General features: G+C 57.0%; 4 protein-coding genes across 9 annotated transcripts; 2 read left to right on the top strand and 2 right to left on the bottom strand.

Moving 5' to 3' along the window:
• Positions 1-4: 4 nt before the first annotated feature.
• MCM7 (minichromosome maintenance complex component 7) lies at positions 5-6,218 on the bottom strand. 3 transcript variants are annotated; one of them, XM_040972925.1, is made up of 15 exons: positions 6,094-6,218; positions 4,957-5,036; positions 4,628-4,792; positions 4,430-4,554; positions 4,163-4,343; positions 3,816-3,953; positions 3,450-3,599; positions 3,168-3,282; positions 2,947-3,078; positions 2,739-2,822; positions 2,141-2,534; positions 1,798-1,881; positions 1,316-1,484; positions 487-596; positions 5-332 (listed from the first exon to the last, which is right to left on the bottom strand). In XM_040972925.1, the coding sequence occupies exons 1-15, from the start codon at positions 6,122-6,124 to the stop codon at positions 131-133; spliced, it is 2,160 nt and encodes a 719-aa protein (XP_040828859.1). In that variant the 5' UTR covers positions 6,125-6,218; the 3' UTR covers positions 5-130. The 3 variants fall into 3 exon arrangements, with proteins under 3 accessions (XP_040828859.1, XP_040828861.1, XP_040828862.1); XM_040972927.1 differs by lacking the exon at positions 6,094-6,218 and adding an exon at positions 5,563-5,626; XM_040972928.1 differs by lacking the exon at positions 6,094-6,218 and adding an exon at positions 5,406-5,476.
• Positions 6,219-6,374: 156 nt separating this feature from the next.
• Positions 6,375-10,596, top strand: AP4M1 (adaptor related protein complex 4 subunit mu 1). Of its 3 annotated transcripts, none has more exons than XM_040972924.1 (15): positions 6,375-6,580; positions 6,698-6,786; positions 7,029-7,135; positions 7,228-7,324; positions 8,213-8,323; positions 8,412-8,492; positions 8,675-8,737; positions 8,810-8,876; positions 8,954-9,007; positions 9,082-9,188; positions 9,280-9,374; positions 9,556-9,600; positions 9,816-9,866; positions 9,947-10,058; positions 10,144-10,596. In XM_040972924.1, exons 1-15 carry the CDS (start codon positions 6,523-6,525, stop codon positions 10,366-10,368), a joined length of 1,362 nt encoding a protein of 453 aa, XP_040828858.1. In that variant the 5' UTR covers positions 6,375-6,522; the 3' UTR covers positions 10,369-10,596. The 3 variants fall into 3 exon arrangements, with proteins under 3 accessions (XP_040828858.1, XP_040828857.1, XP_040828856.1); XM_040972923.1 differs by having other exon boundaries at positions 7,026-7,135; XM_040972922.1 differs by having other exon boundaries at positions 6,698-6,806; positions 7,025-7,135.
• TAF6 (TATA-box binding protein associated factor 6) lies at positions 10,530-16,671 on the bottom strand. 2 transcript variants are annotated; one of them, XM_040972921.1, is made up of 15 exons: positions 16,186-16,671; positions 14,791-14,978; positions 14,590-14,676; positions 14,304-14,457; positions 14,026-14,082; positions 13,806-13,925; positions 13,458-13,603; positions 13,279-13,356; positions 13,072-13,173; positions 12,816-12,998; positions 12,611-12,685; positions 12,361-12,486; positions 11,861-12,034; positions 11,492-11,686; positions 10,530-11,052 (listed from the first exon to the last, which is right to left on the bottom strand). In XM_040972921.1, the coding sequence occupies exons 2-15, from the start codon at positions 14,944-14,946 to the stop codon at positions 10,672-10,674; spliced, it is 2,034 nt and encodes a 677-aa protein (XP_040828855.1). In that variant the 5' UTR covers positions 14,947-14,978; positions 16,186-16,671; the 3' UTR covers positions 10,530-10,671. The 2 variants fall into 2 exon arrangements, with proteins under 2 accessions (XP_040828855.1, XP_040828854.1); XM_040972920.1 differs by lacking the exon at positions 16,186-16,671 and having other exon boundaries at positions 14,791-16,173.
• A 293-nt stretch (positions 16,672-16,964) lies between these two features.
• CNPY4 (canopy FGF signaling regulator 4) lies at positions 16,965-21,139 on the top strand. Its single transcript, XM_040972919.1, has 6 exons — positions 16,965-17,162; positions 19,092-19,218; positions 19,341-19,437; positions 19,676-19,798; positions 20,247-20,364; positions 20,462-21,139. Exons 1-6 carry the CDS (start codon positions 17,048-17,050, stop codon positions 20,593-20,595), a joined length of 714 nt encoding a protein of 237 aa, XP_040828853.1. The 5' UTR covers positions 16,965-17,047; the 3' UTR covers positions 20,596-21,139.
• Positions 21,140-21,374: the final 235 nt, after the last annotated feature.

Raw genomic sequence — 21,374 nt, 5'->3', positions numbered from 1 at the left:
AGGCAGCAATCCACACACATTTTATTAAAAGAAAAAACAAGTGCAGTACAGGAGGGGCAGGAGGAGCCCCTCCAGAGGGGAGGTCAGCCGTAAATAGCGATGGTCCCAAGGACTGCAGCCATTGCTGGAGTCAGACAAAAGTGATCCGTGTCCGGGAAGCATTGACCTGCCAGACATTGAGCTCCTCATACTCGTCCAGAGCTGCCTGGAACTGGGCAGGTGTGAAGCCACGCGAGATGCAGCGCTGTTCCGCCTCTGAATACCGGACACTTCGGGCCCCTGAGACCAGTTCGCGGACAGTGGCAAATATTACATCTGCTGGCCTCTGGGTCCTGAAGGAGAAATGAGGGTGTGAGGTCACAGCACAAGCCAGGACACTTGACAATGGCCAAGAAAGAAGGTCAGTGTCAAGTCTTGAGCTCACGCATCTGGATGCTGAAGCCCATTCCACACAAGGTGATCCAATATCATCATCAAACTGCTCACCTGGCTGTCTGCCCCTTGTCACCCAGCAGTGAGTCTTTGGACATCTCCATCAGCCTTATGGCTTCATTCACATCTTCCTTCTCCACTGTGTCTACCATCCTGAGACGCGCCTAAGGGGAAGGTAGGGGAAACATGGGGACAGGAAGGGAATGGAATAAGGTCAGGGAACCCCCTTATGCCAGCTTTAAAGCTGATTAACTCACAAGATGAGCAGGGACCCCTTCCCTTGCTCCCCCACATCCGCAGTGTAGGGCCGGCACTGTCAGACCGAGACAAGTGCAATGCCCGGGGCAGCGTCCAGCAATTGCCCAAGTCTCCGCCTCTCAACACTGGCCAGTCCCGGTGTTCAGCTGTCCTGTGAGGGAGACCAAACCCTTCTGAACTCCACTGGGGCACTCAGCCTAGCTGGTGATTGGCAGAGGCCGTGTCCCAGGGGCTCGGGAAGTGCTGGCTCAGCAGTAGGTCAGGTAATCACACTACCTGCACGAACAGCACTTTGGAGCCCCCTGGACTGAGGTCCAAGATGTGAGGACATAAAGAGAGCTTTAGGGCACAGGAGCAGGGACAAGGGGAGTGAGATGAACCCCACCCATTCCCTCAGTGAGGCTGCAGGAGCTTGGAGAAGGCCTTTCCCTCCGTGGACGTGGTGCGTGCCCTGCTGGAGCAGCAAGTACCCACAGTGCGGTAGCACGGACAGGACCACTATCTGCACTGTCAGCACTTTAGCCCCCGCAGGGCGGGAGTGGGAGGAGGCAGCAGGGGCCAAGTGGAGGCACACTCTGATAAGTATCCAGACTACCCTCCCACAGGGTTGGGGGCAGGCACTCACCAGAGCAGTGGAAAGTCGGAGAATGGCCAGCAGCGTCCGGGCGGATGTGTATGTGGCATCCTTGCTGGCCCAGGCCTCTCGCCTCATCTCCACATACGCTGCCGTGATGTAGTCAGCCAGAGACTCTGGGACCGTGGGCTGCTTCTCCCGGCACATAGCGATGTAACGCCTGGGAAGAAAGGAGACAAGGCGTTTTGTGCCTAAGGGTTCCATGTCTATGTAACACAACAGATGATTCTTAAGTATCACTAAGGAACCTAACACAAGGCAAAAGGGACCAGAAATCAACTTGTGTTGTACAGAGAACAGCGGCAACAAAGGCAGATGGTAAAGACATGCTGTTGCCATCTAGCCAGGTTTGGGGGACCTGGACTGGGTGTTCTCCAGCCTGGGACGGGGCAGACAAGTGGCAAGGGAGAGAATTATTCCACAAGCTGAAGGCATGCCTGAAGTATCCCTGTCCTCACTCAGAAACACCTTACCTCATAAGCTTCATGTCCAAAGGCTCGAACTGGGCAGGGGGCTGCCGGCTGTGCTGGTGCACGTAGGTGATGTGCTGGGCCAAGCTGCGCAGAATGGAGGCAAGAAGGAAAGCTCTTAGAGCTACACACTGTGTCCTGTCCTTAACATTCCTCTTCACTGTCACTGCCTTTGCAGAGTGGTGAGGGCTAGCTTCCCAGGAAACCCTCACCAGCACTTGAGTGGGTGAGAAGTGCAGTTCAAGCAATGCTCCAGGAAGGTTCTGCAGTCTCCACAAGCAGAGCAGCTGAGGGCTTTACGGCCTGTCCCATGTCCCACAACCTCTGGCCATGGAGCTCCACTCACCGGAGGTCATTGTCTCGGTCAGGACGGTCTTGGATCAGCCAGAGGAGGTCAAACCGGGAGAGCAACGCAGCAGGGAGCTGGATGTTCTGCTCCAGGCTGCGGCGGGGGTTGTAGCGCCCATAAGCAGGGTTGGCAGCCGCCAGGATGGAGCAGCGGGCGTTGAGTGTCGTGAGGATGCCCGCCTTGGCGATGGAGATGGTCTGTTGCTCCATGACCTCGTGGATGGCTGTGCGGTCGGCCTCAGCCATCTTGTCAAACTCATCAATGCAGCATACTCCCTGGTCGGCTAGCACGAGGGCCCCGCCCTCCAGGGTCAGCTCCCCAGTTACAGAGTCTCTCAGCACAGCTGCCGTGAGCCCCACTCCGGAAGAGCCTCGGCCTGTTGTATACTGGCCTGGAGGAAGAGAGGTCAGTGTACGTAGGAAAGGAACAAGCAGGGCAGTCAGGATGAAGCCCACAGCAAACGGGAGTGAGACGAAACCTGTCCCCAGCTCCCCTTCTGCGACAGCCAAGGCTGTGCACAGGGCTGCCCTCACCTTCCTGGCCCTGCCACCACCCTTACTACCTAGTCCTGCCTCTCCAGGGCCCAAGTACTCACTGCGGGGGGCCAGGCGGTCAATGTAAGACAGGAGCTGTGACTTGGCCACACCAGGATCCCCCATCAGGCAGATATTGATATTGCCTGGAAGGGAAGGAAGGAAGCCTCTGAGAGACTGTTTCATGTTATATGACACTCTGCAGCGTAACCCTTTTCTGCAGAATGACTTCACCGCCCGCCCCCCATCCCACCCCTTTTCCCATCTCACCTCTGATTTTCATTCCTCGAGGAGACTGGTCCACACCTCCCACCAGCAGGAGCAATAGCGCCTTCTTCACGTCCTCATGCCCATAGATCTCGGGGGCGATGGACGCTGCCAGCTTTTCATAGAAATCCTCCTCTGAGGGAAGTGAAGGCCGGGACCTTTCATGAGGGGAAGGGGACTAGGACCAAACAAACTCCCCCTCTCTCCTGGGCCCAGCCCCTCACCTGCAATCTGCCTCAGCTCCTCTCTGCTCAGCTCTCCAGCCCCAGACTCATCATCCTCACTCTTATTCATCTTCACAATCCGATGGGCCTCTAGGTAGGTCTCCGAGAGTAGACCCTTGGGCAGGAACATGCAGGAATGAAAACCCTTTAACCTGATCATAGCCCACTCCCCTAATGACCTCCCGACAGGACTGGTTCTGTGTTACTGGCTGATTTTTCTGCTGTTTCTTCTGTGCTGCAGAATTGGGGACAGGGGAATGATGACGTCAATACATTTCTTACCTGTACCATCTGCTGGAACCCAGTGCGCAGGAGCGGCAGGAAGATACCGGTGACACTGACGTGGTCTCCAGGCTGGGCAATCCTGGTGTTCTCTCCTTCGACCAGCACTGTGATGCTCCGAGGGATATTTCCCACAGGCACTTGGTCACTCTAAAGGAAGGGAGAGTCCATGAGCCAGGAGAAAGAGACTAAAGTCCACAGGAGCCTTACTTTCCTCCCAGAGGCATCTCAGTCCTTCCTGGCTGCCATGCTCCATATCATCTAACCCAACCCTCCCCGCTTTCGGGCTTTCTGACACTCTAGGATTTAAGTGGAATCCCCACACCCCCGTGCTCCACCTACCTAGGCCACATACCCCAAACTCACATGTTCCTGCATTTTCATCTCCTGGAACTTGATGAATTTGGAGCCGCGTGTCTGCAAATACAACCGCCCGCCTGAGCGGTTGGTCTGGCACTCCTGGCTTGGGCACATGATCAGAGGCATGAAAGTGGGAGACTGGATCTAGAATTTGGCAAAGAAGGTACCAAAAGAAATCAGAAAGGAAAGGGCCGTTATGGTCATCCATTCCTTCAACCACGTTTTAGCTTCCTGGCAGACATCTAATAACTGTCGAGAACATCTGAGCTACTCTGGGCTGTTACAACCACAGAATGACAGGAAAACATCCAGGTAAGACTAACGTTCGCACTGAGTGCTTTTTGATTACGTACCGGCTGGTAGGTCTCTGCCCCACACTGGTCGCAAGTGTAAGTTGCCACCACCATCCTGGGCTTGACTTCAGACACACGAGTGACGATGCCACGCACGGTTACCAATTTTCCTATGGAGTCCGCCCTCACCTCCCGGATCACACGAGGCTTATTGCTGCTGGGACCCTGGAAATACAACTCACTAAAGGGGGTGGGGGGAGGGAGCTATCAGTAAGGTCCTGGACAGCAGAACTCTCCACTCCATCCCCACCCCCAGCATCCACTCACAATCTGCGCATGAGCTCAGCAGGGTACTGGTTCTGGGGGCTCCGGGCAGCCCCGGGATCCCGGCTCCGCTGCTCCATCATCAGCCGGTGCTCGATGTAAACATCCAGGACATCTTTGTTTACCACCTAAGGCACATCAGCAATGAACAAGAGCACCGACAAAGGAGGCCCAGCAGGTCCCGGCTCTCCAGTCACTCACCTCTCTGGTCTTGTACTGGGGCAGCAGCTCCTGCACGGCATCGGCAAAGAGCCTGGAGTAGCGCTTGGCATTCTCACAGATCGAGTCCACAAGCTCGGGGTCATCCTCGGCAACATCATCCAGGTCCACATACAGCGCCACTTGCTCCCGGTGAGCCAGGCGCACCTGGGGTGGAAAAGGGTTTGGACCTACGGACGGCCGCCGTGGGCTCAGAGCTCACCTGCGGGCACCCACACAGCAGCAGTAGCACGATCCCACAGGCACTTGCTGAGACAAGCCCCTGAGGAACCACCCCATGCCCCACAGTCTTCACACATCCTCAGACTTACCAACTGGTCCCCGTACTTGAACCGCTTCTTCCCCAACTCCTCATCCTGGTAAAACTCTTGCAGAAACTTCTTCACCTTTTCTGTCAGGTTAAAAAAAAAAAAATCACAAGGAGTAGTCAGGCACCTGCGATCCCGCAGGAACTAAGATCGGATCACACCTGCACAAGTCGCGTGGAAACAACTCCGTCCCCTCAGCCACTTCCTACAAGGGAGTCCCCAACACCCTCCCTCCACACACACACCCCCCCCCCACCGGCAGGGAATCCCCGCACCGCTCCCCAACACCCGCCTCGGGTTTCCGCAGCCCTCCGCGTTGCTGATGCCCACCCGCGGGTCCCCGATCAGCTCCCGTCTCGCGTGGGCTGGCCGCCCCACCCCCGCTCCCGCCACGGCTTCCGCTCTTAGTAAACAAAGAAGCACATGGGCCCCGCCGCTGCCAGCCGCCTCACCGCCGCTCGGGATTCCTCCGCCCGCCGCGGGAGCCCGGCTCGGTGGGGGCTCTCAGCCAGGCTGCCCGGGCCTGCCCCGCGCGGCCCCTCGATGGCCGCCGCCTCCCTGGGCCTCGCGCCCCCCCGGCCCGCCCCCGAGGCCTCCCCGCCTCCCAGCCCTCGGCGGCCATGGCCGAGGCCACCGCGCGCGCGGAAGGACACTGTTTACACACGACACTCCCTCCTCCACCCGCGCAGAGCGAGCGGGAGCCACTTCCGCCGCCGCCGCCATTTCCGCTGGGAGGGCAGCCCTAGGTGGCCAATCGCCACGCGCAGCGGCCCCGGGCTGCCCGCCCTTGCCCGGGACTTCGGCGCGGCTCGGGAGCGCGCGGGAAAACTTAGGAGGGACGAATCGCCATCGTGTTAAGGGCTCCTTCCCCTTCCCGCCCCGTCGTTGCAGACGGGCCTCTCGAGGACCCTCCAGCCCACTCAGTCCCCCTTCCCGCAAACCTTCTCCAACCCCGATGTCGCCCAGGCGCCTCCCACCGCACCGTCCGCCTCGGCACGGACACCCCGTCCCTGGGCTCGATCGTCCTTTACAGAGCCCGGGCCACCCCGGCCCCCCAAGAGCGCCGGTTTGCACCAACAGGTGTTATCCCCGAAGGCATCCCCGGCGCGGGCCGCGCCTCCCGCCCGTGCAGGCTCTTGCCTCTCTCGAGCGCGTAGTCCTTCAGCGCCATGGCTGCCGAGGGCCAAGCGGCCGCAGTTGGCAGGCGCCCGAGTCCGGATCCGGAGAAGCACAGAAATGTCGGCGCCGCCGACTGTGGCCGACCAACCGAAATTGGCGCGAAACGTCGCCCCCCACGTGACCCGCGCCGCTGCCCCTGGGCCTATCGGAGAGGCCGGCCCTCCGTCCCGCCCACTCGCGGCCTCGGCCAATGGTGGGGCGTGCCTTGGGTTGAGCGACGGGGAGGCGGGCGCTGAGGGGTCGGAAGGTGAGCGCCGGCTGAGGCAACGGGAGGCTCTGCCTTCCCTCCAACCTCTCCCCGCGGAGGAGACGCGTCCCTAAAGGGCCAACCCGGGGGTCGAGGGTCCTTTGTCCGGGGCTGCGCGTTCTTGTCCACTCTCTCGAACGGCCATGATTTCCCAGTTCTTCATTCTGTCCTCCAAGGGGGACCCGCTCATTTACAAAGACTGTATCCTTGACCCGCGGTTGGGGTGGTGTCGCTCGGAGAGAGGGGTCGGGGAGGTGTGGAAGTCGTGCCCACATTCAGCCCTGGGTCGCTGGCCCCCTTAACTGTCCCACTGGCCAGTCCGCGGGGACAGTGGCGGCCGGGATGTGGCTGAACTCTTCTACCGGAAGCTGACGGACCTGCCGGGAGACGAGTCCCCGGTTGTCATGGTAACCACTCACGGCGGGCGGCATGGGTTGTGGAGAGACTGGGAGCTTCCGCTTGGGAGGCGGGGGTAAGAAAGCTCATCCCTCAAGTCACCCCAAGGGCTGACAGTGGGCACGGCTGCTGGCATGGCTTAGCGTCTCTGGGGCAGTGGGAGTTCCGGGAGGTGTGCTCCAGGGTGGGCTTCGGGTCTTCAGTTACTCCAACCCTCCGAACGCCTTCCTGTCCCCCACGTCTGGTCCAGCAGCACCACGATGGCCGTCATTTCATTCACATCAGGCACAGCGGCCTCTACTTGGTTGCCACGACTTCCGAAAACGTTTCTCCCTTCAGCCTGCTGGAGCTGCTGTCCCGGTGAGGAGGACTGGGCTGGGCCAGAGTGGACCCGAGGAGGCGGGCGGAGGGGAAGAACGCCTGCACAGTACACTCCCCGCCTGCCTCCTCAGGATAGCCACTCTCCTGGGCGACTACTGCGGCTCCCTCGGGGAGGCCACCATCTCCCGCAACGTGGCTCTTGTCTACGAGCTCCTGGAGGAGGTGTTGGTAAGACCTAGGGCCAACTCTTCTGGTGAGCGCGTTGGCTTCAACAATTTTTTTTTCTTCATGAGAAAATGGAATTACAATATGCTTTTACTTCAGTCCAGAAGGTTTTTTTTTTTTTTGAACATTTGTTTACTTTTTATTGGAAACTTAGGTTTTTACAGAGAGGGGAGACAGAAAGATCTTTCCATCCACTAATTCACTCCCCAAATGGCTGTAACAGCTGGAGCTGAGCTGATCTGAAGCTGAGAGCTAGGAACTTCTTCTGGCTCTCCCATATGGGTGCAGGGTCCCAAGGCTTTGGGCCGTCCTCCACTGCTTTCCCAGGCCACAAGCAGGGAGCTGGATGGGAAGCAGGGCAGTTGAGACACAAAACAGCGTCCACATGGGATGCTGGCACTTGCAGGTATAGGATTAGCCAATTGAGCCGTCATACCTGCTTCCTCCCCCCCAACCCCATTTTTGTTTGTTTGAAAGGTAGATTTAGAGGATAGGCAGAGAATCTTACATCCACTGGTTCATGGTGACCAGTATTGGACTGGTCCAAAGCCAGATACCTGGATCTTCCAGGTCTCCCACTGCATAAGTACAGGGCCCAAGGCTTTGGCCCATCTTCCACTGCTTTCCCAGGTCACATACTGAGAGCTGAACTGCAAGTGTAGCATGTGGGATGTGGGCAATACAGGCGGAGGCTTAGCATGCAATGCCACAGTGGTGGCCCCTAATCCTAAAGTTTTGGCAACCTGGGCATCATTTTTCATAATACCCATTTCCCATGAATTTAAAGACCCCTTGTAATAACCATCCTTCTCCCATGGGATGCTGAGGATAGGAGGCCCTTTTCCATCTCCAAGGGCCAGCCAGTGACCCTCCTACCATCTCCGCCTACAGGACTATGGCTATGTGCAGACCACGTCCACTGAGATGCTCAGGAACTTCATTCAGACCGAGGCCGTGGTCAGCAAGCCATTCAGTCTCTTCGACCTCAGCAGCGTCGGTTTGGTAGGCAGGGCGCAGACAGGTCCCGGGGTGAGTGGAGGGCCTGGGGAGTACCCTGCCCTTGGGCTGATTGCTTTGGGGGACTTTACAGTTTGGAGCAGAGACACAACAGAGCAAAGTGGCCCCCAGCAGTGCCGCCAGCCGCCCTGTGTTGTCCAGCCGCTCTGACCAGGTGAAGCCAGGATCCTTGGGGTCAGGCTCATCTTCCCCCTCTTGGGACCCCCAGAGCTTTAGAATCCTGTCCCAGACCCAAGGCCCTGGCATGGTTTCCTGCCCCCTTTGGATATCCTGTCCCCACCACAAAGCCTGGCTCTGACTGCCCTGCCAGCCCCTCAGAGCCTCTCTCTTCTTCAGAGCCAGAAGAATGAGGTTTTCCTGGACGTGGTGGAGAGGCTGTCTGTGCTGATAGCGTCAAATGTGAGTGTGGGTGTGCAGGCCTGGAGCTGCGGGTGGACGGGGCTCGGGAGGTAACCTGCCTGCCTCTCGCAGGGCTCCCTGTTGAAGGTGGAGGTGCAGGGGGAGATCCGCCTCAAGAGCTTTCTTCCCAGCGGATCTGGTGAGAACTGGAGTGCTGGGTGGGGGGCTGTGGTTGGGGGGCACCTGCCACCCCGCCTGACATTCTTCTCTGGACAGAGATGCGTATCGGCCTGACAGAAGAGTTTTGTGTGGGGAAGTCTGAACTGAGAGGTGAGGAGAACAAGGGCCTTCCTCTCCCCACTGTCTCCCACACTGGGTCAGCAGAGTCATCTGTCCATCTCCAGGTTACGGACCGGGGATCCGCGTGGACGAAGTCTCATTTCACAGCTCAGTGCAGCTGGATGAGTTTGAGTCTCACCGAATCCTTCGCTTGCAGCCACCGCAGGGCGAGGTCAGGGTCATTAGGGGAGGGTGCGGGGACTGTCCTGTTCCTTCCACAGCGGAGGAGGAAGCTAACTGCCTTCTGCCCTCTCTGCTCTCAGCTGACAGTGATGCGGTACCAACTCTCAGATGACCTCCCCTCCCCACTGCCCTTCCGGCTCTTTCCCTCTGTGCAATGGGACCGAGGCTCTGGCCGGTAAGACCATTTCCTGTGTTCCGAGGCATTTCAGCTGCCAAGATTTATCACCCAAGGGAGGTAGAGTCATGGTGAGGGTGCAGATTGAGAAAAAGCTTGCCCCACTGGGCTGGATTAGTGGGCACAGATGAGATGCCAGTAGGATGCAGCCTAACAAATGGTCTCTCACCTTCTCATCCAGGCTCCAGGTTTACCTGAAGTTGCGATGTGACCTGCCCCCAAAGAGGTGAGAGGAGGGGCTTGTCCGGCTACAAGGGACAGGATTCAGGGCCAAGGGCAAGAATCCACTGCTGCTTGCCTCAGTGCAGCCACCAGCCTGTTTAGTGGACAGCATTCATGTTTAGGAAGGGTGTAGAGGTGGCACCTGTGGTGAACTTGCATAGTCACACCCCAGGAAGGCCCGGGACAAGGGGACTGGCCTTGTACTTGTCTTGTTTGCAGTCAAGCTCTCAACGTGAGGCTGCACCTCCCCCTGCCACGAGGGGTGGTCAGGTGAGTGTGGGTTCCCTGGGGAGCAGCGTGGCCCTGGGCCAAGCACAGCTGAGCCCAGCCCTGTCCCCTCTACATGCCAGCCTGTCTCAGGAACTGAGTAGCCCGGAGCAGAAGGCCGAGCTGGGAGAGGGAGCCCTGCACTGGGACCTGCCTCGAGTACAAGGAGGCTCTCAACTGTCAGGCCTCTTCCAGGTATCAGTGGCCGCTGCAGTCCCCGGCCCAGCCCTCTCAGGGCAGCTGCTTTCCTAGCCTCACAGCTGCCCTGCTCTCTCAACAGATGGATGTTCCTGGCCCCCCGGGACCCCCTGGCCCTGCGCCTTCCACAACAGCACCTCCCCTGGGGCTGGGTCCCGCAAGCCTCTCCTTCGAGCTCCCCCGGCATACATGCTCAGGCCTCCAGGTCCGCTTCCTCAGGCTGTCGGGCAGGCCGTGTGGCAGCAGCAACCCCCATAGGTGGGTGCGACACCTGAGCCACAGCAGCGCCTACGTCATTCGGATCTGAGGCTGGCTCTTCGAGCAAGCACTGCAGCAGCTGGCACCGGAATGGGCTGAGAACTTTGGCTCTGGATCTGAGCTGGAAGACTCCTGAGAAAGCAGGAGCGCTAGGCAAGGACCAGCCCTGTCCAGGGGAGCTGATGCAGGGAAAACGTGGAGGCATCAGTGCTTACAAATCAAACTTTTATTCTGAGCAAACGGCTGTACAATGTCTAAAAAGAAAGTCACATTGGGGCAGGAGCCTCCTCCATCCTTCCACCCCACATGTGTGAAGGGCTCCATGGAAGAGGAGGGCGGCACACTGGGGGCGTCATTGAGCAGGCTGAGGGGAGCCTGATCCAGAGGGCTGGGAGCCATTAGCCTTTGGAGTTCCTGGGGCTGGAGGGGGACTGTCTCCTGCTTCTGGTTTTCCCCCACAGAGGGCACTGCCCCCCAAGGGGGAGGGGGAAGAGGATGGGGGAGGAACTGGAGAGGGATGGGAGGCAGGACCCCCCTTGCCCTCCCCTGTGGGGGGAAGTGAGACCACAATGTATTTCTGGACACTGCCTGGACCAGAAGGGGCAGTGCTTGGGGGTGCAGAGGTGGCCGTAGAGACCAGCTTGACGATGGGCTGCACACTGGGGACTGTGGTGGTGACAGGAGAGGTAGTGGTGGAGCCTGAGCCAGGGGCTGAGGTGCTGAGGGAGAGGACCTGGGGAGACAGGAAGGAAGCGTCAGTAGGCCTGGGGTGTAGCTGTACTCGCTCCCCCAGTAATTAAGTTAGCGTCTTCAGGATCCCCACCAGGAGTGGGGAATGACCAGCCCACAGGTGGAAAAGCCCTGTAAGATCTTATCACAGGCAGGACTTGAAATGCAATAAACCTCTAGCAGTCATTTTAAGTGGGTAATTGTGTATGGCTTGTGAATGAATGCTGTTTATGACTACTGTCCAAATGGCCCTAGGCAGAGAAACGTTCCTCACCCCTGCATTAGACTAAAACCCCTGGCAGGGACCCTGCCATCTGCTGACTTTGGGACTGTCAGGGCTCAGGCTATGCTCTGGGACCTCCGCAGAGTGCCTGCAGCTAACCTGGTCTTCTCCCCACATCCCCGCCCGGGGGCCTTCCTTACCACTGCTCATCCCAACATACCTGTTGGGTGGATGACGCGCTAGAGGATGACATGACAATAAACTTGGTTGGAGGAGGGGAAGGCTGGGGTGGGGCAGCAGCTCGCGCAGACACCAATGTCTGGACAGGCAACGTGATGGAGCCTGGCACCTTCAGCAAGCCAGGGGTCCGAGGGCCAGGCTGTGGGGCCTGCGAGAGGGTCAGTGTGGGCCGAGGCTGTGGGAAGAACAAGAAAACATCACCACCTAAGAAAAAGAAGTCCTCAGGGAAAAGGAATAGGGTATTACATCATTCATGCAGTGGGGCTGGGCTCCCCGGGGCTGCTGACTCGGGCCCTGCATGTGTGAGTCCCTTTCCCGAGGGCCCAGATCCCACTCCAGGGTCACTGACCTGTGTGATGGTCAGTGTGGTCCTATTGACCTGCTGGGCCTGCAGAGCAGCCTGGGCCCGTGCCTTGACCACGTGTGAGCAGAGGAGGGGCCCAAGGTTCCCAAATTCTGCCCGATAGGCATCTTGATTATCAGGTGGTGGGCGCAGCTTGGCCAGGACAGGGGCACAGTGTTTCTGCAGAGAGAAGGCAGAGGGAAGGCTGGTACCCTCCCTGGAGGGGCGAACATGGAAATCACCCACCCCTTTCCTCATGATGCAATACAGGTACCAGCTGCTGGTACCACAGCAGTGGGCCCTGGTGGTACAGGTGCCTCTGAGGGGCTGTGAGGACCAGGGTGAGTCACAGGCTGGCAGCGCACACCCCCATTTTTTCCTATCCCTTCTGGGCTTGAGTATTTCTGCTGGCAAAGCAGTGTTCAGATGAACAGCCAAGAAGGGAGTTGGTGGGCGGAGATGTCAGTGGCAAGAGGTGGGGGCAGTAGGCAGGGGGCTTCGGTCACCAGGAGGAGGCTCTGCACGTGGTCAGCTCCAATGCGGTCAATGTTGCTCAGCACGGGACCATCCAGGACGCTGCGGATCCGCTCCCCCTCCTGCTGTAGCCGTGGCAGAATCAGAGTCTTGATCACCTGTAGGAGAGGACAGGAGGAATAGGCCATGTAAACCAGGCGTCTTTGGTGGATGCAGTTGCCCTCTATAACCTGAGGACCTCCTTCCCCCCCCCCCCCCCGTGCTTCCCCACAGGGGCCTGACATCATGTCCCAGCTCCGCCAGGCCTGCGATGGAGCCATAACGAGTTGTCCACGGAGTCTTCTCATCCACCCAGCTCTGAAGGGAAGGAAGATAAACCAGATGATAGGTGTCTGAAAAGGACACTGTCCCAACATCCCTTGCGGCGGAGCTGCTGACAGCCCTGGGGCAGTGATGGAAAACAGCTGATGCCCACATGCCAGCTCACCTTGGTGAAGGTCTTGGTGATCCGGGACTGGATGTTGTTGGTTGTTGTGCTGAAATGCTTGCAGATCTGGGCCACCAGGCGTGCAGCAAAGTCCCGGAGTGCCCAGTGATTGTCTACATCTGGCCGCAGGCACAACTGCCTGCTCACGATGCAGGTCATCACGGCTGGAATCAGCTCATGCACCTAAGGGAGAAGGTGCGGCTCAGCTGGCCTGCAGTGGCCAAGGAGAGATGGAAGGACAGGCAGGAGCACTCACGTATTTTTCTAGATAGAGCGTAGGGTTGTCCATCAGGGCCTTCACCATGCGCATCAGGTAGATGAGCAGGGCCAGGTTGTTCTGAACTACGTTCACACGGACCTGAGTGGGAGTGAGAGGAGATGCAGTGAGACCCCTCAGATGGAGAGACCCCTCAGGTGGAGAGACCTCAGGGTACCCCTTGTTCTTGCTGACCCTCATTCTCACCCCCTCCGAGATGAAGGTGCTGAATCGTGGCAGCATCTGGTAGAGCCCTGGGTCCGTAGCAATGCTCTGTAGAGCCTCCTGGGGGAGGGGAAAGCAGGTAAGGTGGGGAGCAATCTGTGGAGGCCCCAAGAGCAGGCATCTTGTGGGGGAGGTGGGTGGGCTGGTGGGCAGGTCCTCACCGCTCTCTTGGCCTCGCAGGAGCCCACACAGGCTTCCGTAATCTCCTTGTAATATAACTGCTGCTCCACAGACAGCTCGTGGGTGCTGCGGGGCTTCAGGCGCAAAGGCGTCCCCTCCAGCAAGGGAGGTGCCTTCTTCTCTTTCCCTGCAGGAATTGGGGAAAGACAGAATGCTCTAGAGGACTCTGCAGTGCCAGATAACCCATAAGCTTCCATCCCCCCACTCCCGGAGACCTCGCTGCCCGCTAGGACTCTGGTCCCCTTCCGGGCCTCACCGACCCTGACCTCATGCACCTCACAAATAACTACAGGCTTCCCTCAGGAGGGGCACAGCCTCATGGCACTGACCTTTGCCGTCAGTTGGCGTGGCCCCTTGCCCCTTGCTTTTCAGGGGTCCATCTTCCTCTTGTCCAGGTTTTGCAGACTTGAGGGGTTCCGTGGCCTCGGCCTTCTGCTGTTCTTTGGGAGCTGGTTGGAAGAGGGGTCACAGTAGGAGAGGCAGCAGGAGAGGCAGGGCATGGATGGAGAGGGGAGGAGGGAAAAGGGCAGGCTGTGGAATGGAGGTTACCTGGGGGTGGGTTCTCTGGTATAGCTGGCTGGCATCCTTCAATGCTCAACCAGTGAGCTGTGGGAGAGAAGTAGTGAGCTGGACCACTGGACATGAATTTGAGGCAGCCATCCACATGGGGGAAGGTATGTCCCTGATCCCCTTCTGACCTCTCACCAGGCATCTCACACGGAGACCTGCTTCACCGGTGGGGTGGGGGGAGTCTCACACCCACCCACACCTGCATCACTCCTCCTCTTCCCTCCTCCCTGCCTTTCTGCTTGTCCCTCTCCCCCAACCTTTGAGGCAGACGTCCAGGGGCACCCGGGGTAGAGGGGTGTTGATGATGTCACTCAGATCAACCTCCTTCTCCTCATAGAAGTAAAGCTCCCGTCCACCACCAGAGGCAAAACGGAAAGGAATGAACTCCTGGGCATGGAAGCCATAGAGGGGCTGCATGGGGAGAGAGATAAGAGAATGAGATAGAAGCCGAGGTGGGGCTGGAGATGCTGGCTGAAGGTAAAGGCAGCACTTGGAGGCTGGCGTCCTCCAAGCCCACACCCGCCTCTCGTCCGTCCCTGTCACCTCGACATTCTTCAGCTTCAGGGCATAGTCAATGTCACTGGTGGTGAGTTTCTGCCGCTTTCCCATGTGCATGAATTTCAGAGCATCCTGGAGAGGTGGGTGAATGGACATCATCAATCCCGGACGCAGAGGAAGGAGGGAACCTCAGGCGACAGCCTGCACTGCACGCACTGCATGGCTTGGGCAGGAGGGTCAGGTCACCTGTGCGATCTCCTTGATGCGGTAGCTGACCTCGTCTGTCAGCAGCTGGCAGGTCTCCTCCTGAATCTGGGCGATGCCCATGGATTCGGCCACCACTTTCATGGACTCCGAGGGCAGCACGGTATTGCTAAGCTTCAGTTTCTTCTCCTCAGCCATTCTGGAGAACCCCTCCTCCCCGCAGGTTGAGGCTCCAGGGTAGACATTCGGGGGTGCAGGAGGCAGAAGAGAAGAAAAGGGAAACAACTCAAAATCTCCACTCCAACCGGATTCCTCATCTCCCTTACACAGCTTTCTTTACCTTAAAGCACCCAGGAACTCCATCTGAGCCCTCCCACCAAACCCACTAGGTAAGCCGGGCCTGACCCTTCTGCTCACTGTTTGGCCCAGCATGTCATCATCCATCTATCTGCCTGCGTGAACTCCCACCTCTTCAATGTATAGCAAAGTGAGTAACAGAACGTAAACCAGGCTGTCATTTCTCTGCTCAAATCCTTGTGTACTAGTCAATTTCCTGTTACTGTAACTAAATATCCGAGGAATGCTGCTATATATAAAAGAAATATTTAACTCACAAGTACTGTGCCCCCAAACTGCCCTCTCAACATGGTGGAAGGTATGTGTACTCCTGTTCTTATAAAGCCTCCAAGATTCAATTATGGGAGCATCATCCTCACTCACCAAAGGTCCCCACCTCTAATACTACACACTTAGGTTCCTCTGTGCAGCTTAACACCATTAACCATTAAATGCGTGACTGGGGATTAAGAGCCTACAGGAGCTGGTCCAAGGGCCAAATTCAAACCATGGTGCCCAGTAAGGGATCCTCACTTGCTCTTCAATCTTCCTAATGATGTCTCCTTTTCCCATCTCTAACCCTTCCTCGTCATTCTTTAAACGTGAGAAAGCTTGGATGGCCTTAGCTCTATTTCTCCTGTGTAGGTCTTTTTCTCCAAATAAAGCCACTTCGTGGTCCCTCTGGCTACCTGTCACAGCACTTAATTAATGCACCTTATGGCCTCTTCCTATCATTTTATTTAATCGTCATCACCCACCATGTAGACAGGGATCTTTGTTTGGGTCACTCATGGTATTCCCGGAGACCAGGCAGGTAAGACGCCGTAAGATAGTAAATATTTGTTGAATAAAAGGAGTAGGCGCTGAGTTAAGGAGTTATTATCAGTATGACCACGAGGAATAAGCCATAGGCTCTGAAGGAAAGTGGCACGTCTGGAGCCCGGCATTGGGAAGATGGAAAGATGACCATCAGCAGTGAACACTTGTTCGGGACTGAGTGGGGACATTTCAGGGGATGGGACAATGGAGGCACAAGGAGGACCTAGGTCTCCTCCCCCACTTTCCCTATCTATAGGGGGAACACAACCAATCAACACATACTCCGTGCCTGGTGCCGGGTATACAAGTAGGGGTCGTGTCCCAGCTCCCCGGCGAATTCCTAAATTCTCCAGCACCCCTCAAGTGCCCTCTTGCCAGGAAAGCCTCCTAAAACACGCTCCGGCCTCAGGAGCTCCTGGGATCCGTGCAGGCGGCGGGCCGGCTTCTCAGAGGAGCTCGATCGGATCGGTGCGGTAGTTTTCCCCAGCAGAGAGAAGCGGGTCGCAGATCCTCAGAGTGCCCACCCCATCTTCTCCCAGCGTCCGGTCTAGGCAGGCTCACACACGAAAGCCCGCACGAACACGGGCTCACAGCCCCACACAGGACGGTGGAAGGCGGGGGTGGGGGACCCTGAAGAGGTCCCCTTCCGGGTACCAGTCCCAGCCGCCCGGGACAGGCAGAAAAGCCCTCTCACCACAGCCCGAGCGCCGCTCAGCCGGAGCTCGGCGCCATCTTGGCCCCGCCCCCGCCCTGGCGCAGGTCCTGGCAGAAAAGTGCCAAGTTCTCTGCACCGTGGCCGAGCCAGAGCAAGTCCCGTTCCATTGCAACCTGAAATCCTGAAATGACATATTCTTAAAATTTCTTTCCACACTGACGTTTAAGAAGCAAGCCCTCCTGCTCTAATGAGTTCAATGCATTTTTTCACCACACGGTGGACAGGACCCTCGGCAGGCGCCACAAAACACTGGGCGGGGAAGCCCTGAGCCACGAGGCTCCGCCCCACCTCTTCTGGCTGGCTCTGCGCATGCGTCGCCTTTTTTTTTTAAAGGTTGCCGCCTACCGCCTCGGAATTTAAAGGGCCCGCCGCCTCTGTTCGAAGTTAGTGTGAAGGCCTGAAGTGGTCGCTGGAGGACTGCGTGTGGTCATGGGACCTGTGCGGTTGGAAATGTTGCTCTTCCTTTTGGTCGTGAACGGGGTTTGGGCTGGAACGCCGAAACAGGAGGACGATGATACAGAACGCTTGCCAAGCAAATGCGAAGGTATAGACCCACATTGCCTTGAACCCCTCTCCTTCGTCTAGGCCTGACCAGATGCAGTGTGATGGGCAGGTCACCCGACCTCTTTGAAGGCCTGGCGGAGAGTCTGGTGGGAGCTTGGATGGGGTCCAGGCAGAGGACTACAATTCCCAGATGTCACGTAGATGCAATCCCGCCTTTTTCTTACTGGCTCGCGTCCCAGTGCATTATGGTACTTGTGGTTTAGAGAGTTGTCAGCCTTGGACCACCAACTCCCTAACCCAGAGACTTAAATCAGGAGAGCCTGCCGGTGGGGGGGGGGGGAGATGCGTATGAGGCAAGCTCGAGCTCGGTACACACCCCCTGCCCCACCCTGGCGGAGACGCTCCAAAATTATAGGGCCACTGGGGGTGTTTAAGGTGAGTAAGTCGGCTGCTGATGCTCATGAAGAGGAGGCCACTCACGTGGGAGGGGTCCCATCCTAGGGTGTGTCCTGGATGATGGATTCCATGGGCAGCAGCAGTTCACCTGGCTGTGTGGTGCCCAGGGCCAAGGGGACATTCACAAGCCAGGTCTTTGAGTGTCAGGATGTCCTGTCTTACTGCCTTCTTGTCCTTCTTCCTGGGACTTTATTTTTTCTCCCTCTATGTCTCACCTCACTGTGTTTCAATGTGCTTAACGATTGCCAATTTCTTGCCTTCTTTCACTCTGTACCCACAGCCTTCTGCCCTACACCTGTCAATCAATCTCTCTAATTATGCCAGTTCTTGTAATATACCTAGAGATCCCCATTATGATTGAATTACAGCCAACATCTTATGGCAAAGCATACACATCTTTGTTGTAGGGTCCCAAATTTTCATTTTCATACCACCATCTCATCCCCAAAGTGCCCCCATTGAAGTGTGTCCTGTCTTCCAGTAGCTTTTCCCTTTGTCTAGAATGACTTTTCCCTTCTGTATTTTCTTTTAAATATCTATTTACTTATTTGAAAAGCAAAATGATGGCGGGGGGGGTATCTTCTGTCTGCTGTTTAATTCTCCAAGTGCACTTCATTCTGATCTCCCATGTGGCCGCAGAGACCCCATCTGCTGCCTTCCCATACCCATTAGCTGCAAGCTGGATTGCTAGGGGAGCAGCAACTTGAACGACCACTCTGATATACAGGGAGGGTGTAGGCTCCTCAATGCTCAGCTTAACCCATTGCACTGCAATGCTGCCCTCCTTCTTTCTGCATTTGATATTCAAGATATCTCTTTGCAGAGTCACTTTCCTTACCTGTCCCCCTGGTTGGCCTGGGAGGAAACAGGCTTCTCAGTGTGTCTCAGGCCCCTTTGTTCCTCACACCTGTGTTTCATTTTCTTGTTTCATTTTCTTTCTGCAGGGGCCATTTCTTCTCTTGGAACCCACTCCCTCCCACCCGGTAGGCTACCTACACAAGGTGAAACACATTATGTTTACCCTTAGGTAAATTGAGGCTAGCGGACAGGGAGTGACCCGTGACTTGGGTTTGTGTTAGCTAATGAAGTTGAGTCTTCTAGTCTTTCAACCCCTGGAGTAAGGTCCACTACTGTTGTCATCTGTTTCTGTGGTCCCAATTCTGTGGGCAGTGTCCCATGACTCTTTCTGCTCTCCATATTATTGATGTGCCCTCAGAAGGAGCTTGATAATTAACTGGTACATAACAGCCCATGATCCAGTGCTTGCTGTGTACCAGGCTTTCCATGCTAAGTGCATCATCCTTGTCAAATGCCCATGAAGGATGTACTATTATTATCTCCACTTTGGAGATGAATAAACTGGCACAGTGAGACTGCCACATGGTCAACCCAGTCAGGCCCGACTGCAGACTCCACACACCAGCATATTCTGCCACCTCTGGTGGTTGGCAGCACAAACGACAGATGTGTTTGTTCTTCATGACTACTGGAACATCTCTGTTCTCCCCAACAGTGTGCAAGCTGCTGAGCATGGAGCTCCAGGAGGAGCTGAGTCGTACTGGCCGGTCTCGAGAAGTGCTGGAGCTGGGACAGGTGCTGGACACAGGCAAGAGGAAGAGACACGTACCTTACAGTGTTTCGTGAGTCCTGTCGGGCGCCCCTCTGCCTTCCCAACTCCCCTACCCCCACCCAGAGGAGCCCCTGGAATCCCTACAGCACCCAGTGAGGCTGTGTTTCCCCCTCTTTCACCTCCTTCTCCCAGAGAGACGAGGCTGGAAGAGGCTTTGGAGAACCTGTGTGAGCGGATCCTGGATTACAGTGTCCATGCTGAGCGCAAGGGCTCACTGAGATACGCCAAGGTCAGACCCTTCCCTGGGGCAAGATCTTGCTTTTCCAAAGACCTGAATCCCCCAAAGTCCCTGGGAGACACCTGCCCTCCTCCTCCTGGCTCTGCAGTATCCTCTGTTTCTGCTCAGGTGCCCTCATCTCACCCTCCTAGAACTCTCCCAGGTGCCTGGTCACATGGAAAAGGTGGGGAAGGAAGCAGGCCGCGTGCTGGATGGGCCAGGCTCCTCCTAAACTTTCCTCATCTCTCAGGGTCAGAGTCAGACCATGGCGACGCTGAGAGGCCTAGTGCAGAAGGGGGTGAAGGTGGACCTGGGTATCCCCTTGGAGCTTTGGGACGAGCCCAGCGTGGAGGTCACGTTCCTCAAGAAGCAGGTAGGACAAAGTGCCACACCATCCAGGCTGGGAAGATGAGAACCTGAGAGGGGGACAGAACCTGTGCCGCTGATTAAAGTGGGCCCAGGAGCAAATCATGAAGCAATGATGGAAAATAGTAGTACACACCAGTGCTTACTGCACACCTACCGTGACCCAGATTTTGGGCCATGTTCTGCCTTATTTCCATTCTTCATACACCTGCTGTTATTGTTTCCCATCTAGAAGGCAAGGAGCTGAGTGTCATAGTTTGTGAGTGTCACCCATTTGGCACAGCAGGTGCTAGCACATGTTTGTTGAAGGAACGAGGACTGTATGTTTAGTGAGCCAAGCTTAACCCCCTGGCCACCTACTGTCCACAATCAGTCAGGTGCAGCAGAGGAGACGGGAGTGGAGGGTCTGCACAGCCCCGTGAATGGACACTTGTGTGGCCTTTCTGTCCCACCAGTGTGAGACGATGCTAGAGGAGTTTGAGGACGTGGTAGGCGACTGGTACTTCCACCATCAGGAGCAGCCCCTGCAGCGTTTCCTCTGTGAGGGCCACGTGCTCCCAGCATCCGAGACAGGTACGTGCCAGGGTTGAGCCCCTCTCCTGACCCAGGCCGTGGCGTCCCCTGACCCCCGAGAGCTGATGTCTCAATCATCCTCTCTCATCCAAACTAGAGTGTCTGCGGGAAACGTGGACTGGGAAGGAGGTCACGGAGAAGGCGGACAGGCGGGAGGAAGAGGATGAGGAGGAAGAAGAGGAGATGAAGGAGACAACAGGCCACGCGGAGCATGACCTGGAGGACCTCTGACGCTTGCCTTGGGGGTCAAGGACGATGAAGAAGCTCCTGATGTCTGAGCTCCCTCACCCACAGCTTTTAGGGTGTGTGCAACCGCACCCCAAAGATGGTGGCTGCACCCTCTCATCTCATCTTAGCGAGGGGTCCAGGTGATGTAGTGGACCATGGCCATGGCCATGGGGAGAAAGTTGGGAGCAGCAGGGGGAAGCCCCAGCCCCACGGATGAGCCATCCAGCAGGTGTAAGGTGACACGTGGTGAAGGCACTGGCAGCTTTGCCCGTCACACCGTCACCCAGGGGTCACCCCAGGCCTTGGGAGGGTCCCCGTGCCTCCGTGGGGAAGGGGAGACGGCTGGTTTTCACTTTTTTGGGGAAGAGGCCAGAACACACTCCACACCATGCCCGCGTCCATCTGGGATGCCGCACGCCAACAAACAGACCAGCGGATGGGGTGAGGCCACGTTGACAAGTTAGATCCTTCATCTTCCTATTATTTGTACCGAGGTGCCAAATTTTATATATCGCTATTAAAGGTTTTTTTTTTTTTTTAATATCAATTGGGCCCAAAGGGCCCAGGACTTAGGGTCGTTAGTGGCCGCCTTATTTCAAGCCGACGCGGCGTGGGAATCCCGCGAGGCGAGGAAGGCGCCGCCGGGGCCGCGGGAGACCCCACAGTGACCCCGGGGGACATGAGGCGGGTCACGCCCGGCAGAAAAGCAACGCCTCTCCAGCCGCCATACTTGGGCTTACGGCAGCGCGAAGAGGACAAACATCTCTCGCCCTTCCCTCCCT

This window comes from Ochotona curzoniae, unplaced genomic scaffold (assembly GCF_017591425.1).
Source record: "Ochotona curzoniae isolate NIBS_2020 unplaced genomic scaffold, NIBS_Ocur_1.0 contig_2321, whole genome shotgun sequence".
Taxonomy (NCBI): Eukaryota; Metazoa; Chordata; class Mammalia; order Lagomorpha; family Ochotonidae; genus Ochotona; species Ochotona curzoniae.
The sequence above is the reverse complement of the archived record's forward strand: the minus strand, read 5'-3'. Positions and strand labels throughout refer to the sequence as shown.

Coding starts and splice junctions, on each gene's coding strand:
- TAF6 (XM_040972921.1), bottom strand. CDS start 14,946: ATGGCTGAGGAGAAGAAACTGAAGCTTAGCAATACCGTGCTGCCCTCG. Junction 13,357..13,457: donor CCTGCGAGGCCAAGAGAGCG/GTGAGGACCTGC, acceptor CCCCTCCCCCAG/GAGGCTCTACAGAGCATTGC. Junction 12,686..12,815: donor TCACCAAGACCTTCACCAAG/GTGAGCTGGCAT, acceptor CCTTCCCTTCAG/AGCTGGGTGGATGAGAAGAC.
- CNPY4 (XM_040972919.1), top strand. CDS start 17,048: ATGGGACCTGTGCGGTTGGAAATGTTGCTCTTCCTTTTGGTCGTGAAC. Junction 17,163..19,091: donor CTTGCCAAGCAAATGCGAAG/GTATAGACCCAC, acceptor TCTCCCCAACAG/TGTGCAAGCTGCTGAGCATG. Junction 20,365..20,461: donor GCTCCCAGCATCCGAGACAG/GTACGTGCCAGG, acceptor CATCCAAACTAG/AGTGTCTGCGGGAAACGTGG.
- AP4M1 (XM_040972922.1), top strand. CDS start 6,523: ATGATTTCCCAGTTCTTCATTCTGTCCTCCAAGGGGGACCCGCTCATT. Junction 8,324..8,411: donor ACCTCAGCAGCGTCGGTTTG/GTAGGCAGGGCG, acceptor GGGACTTTACAG/TTTGGAGCAGAGACACAACA. Junction 9,375..9,555: donor TGGGACCGAGGCTCTGGCCG/GTAAGACCATTT, acceptor CTTCTCATCCAG/GCTCCAGGTTTACCTGAAGT.
- MCM7 (XM_040972925.1), bottom strand. CDS start 6,124: ATGGCGCTGAAGGACTACGCGCTCGAGAGAG. Junction 2,535..2,738: donor TGACCGCCTGGCCCCCCGCA/GTGAGTACTTGG, acceptor CTCTTCCTCCAG/GCCAGTATACAACAGGCCGA. Junction 1,882..2,140: donor GACCGAGACAATGACCTCCG/GTGAGTGGAGCT, acceptor CATTCTGCGCAG/CTTGGCCCAGCACATCACCT.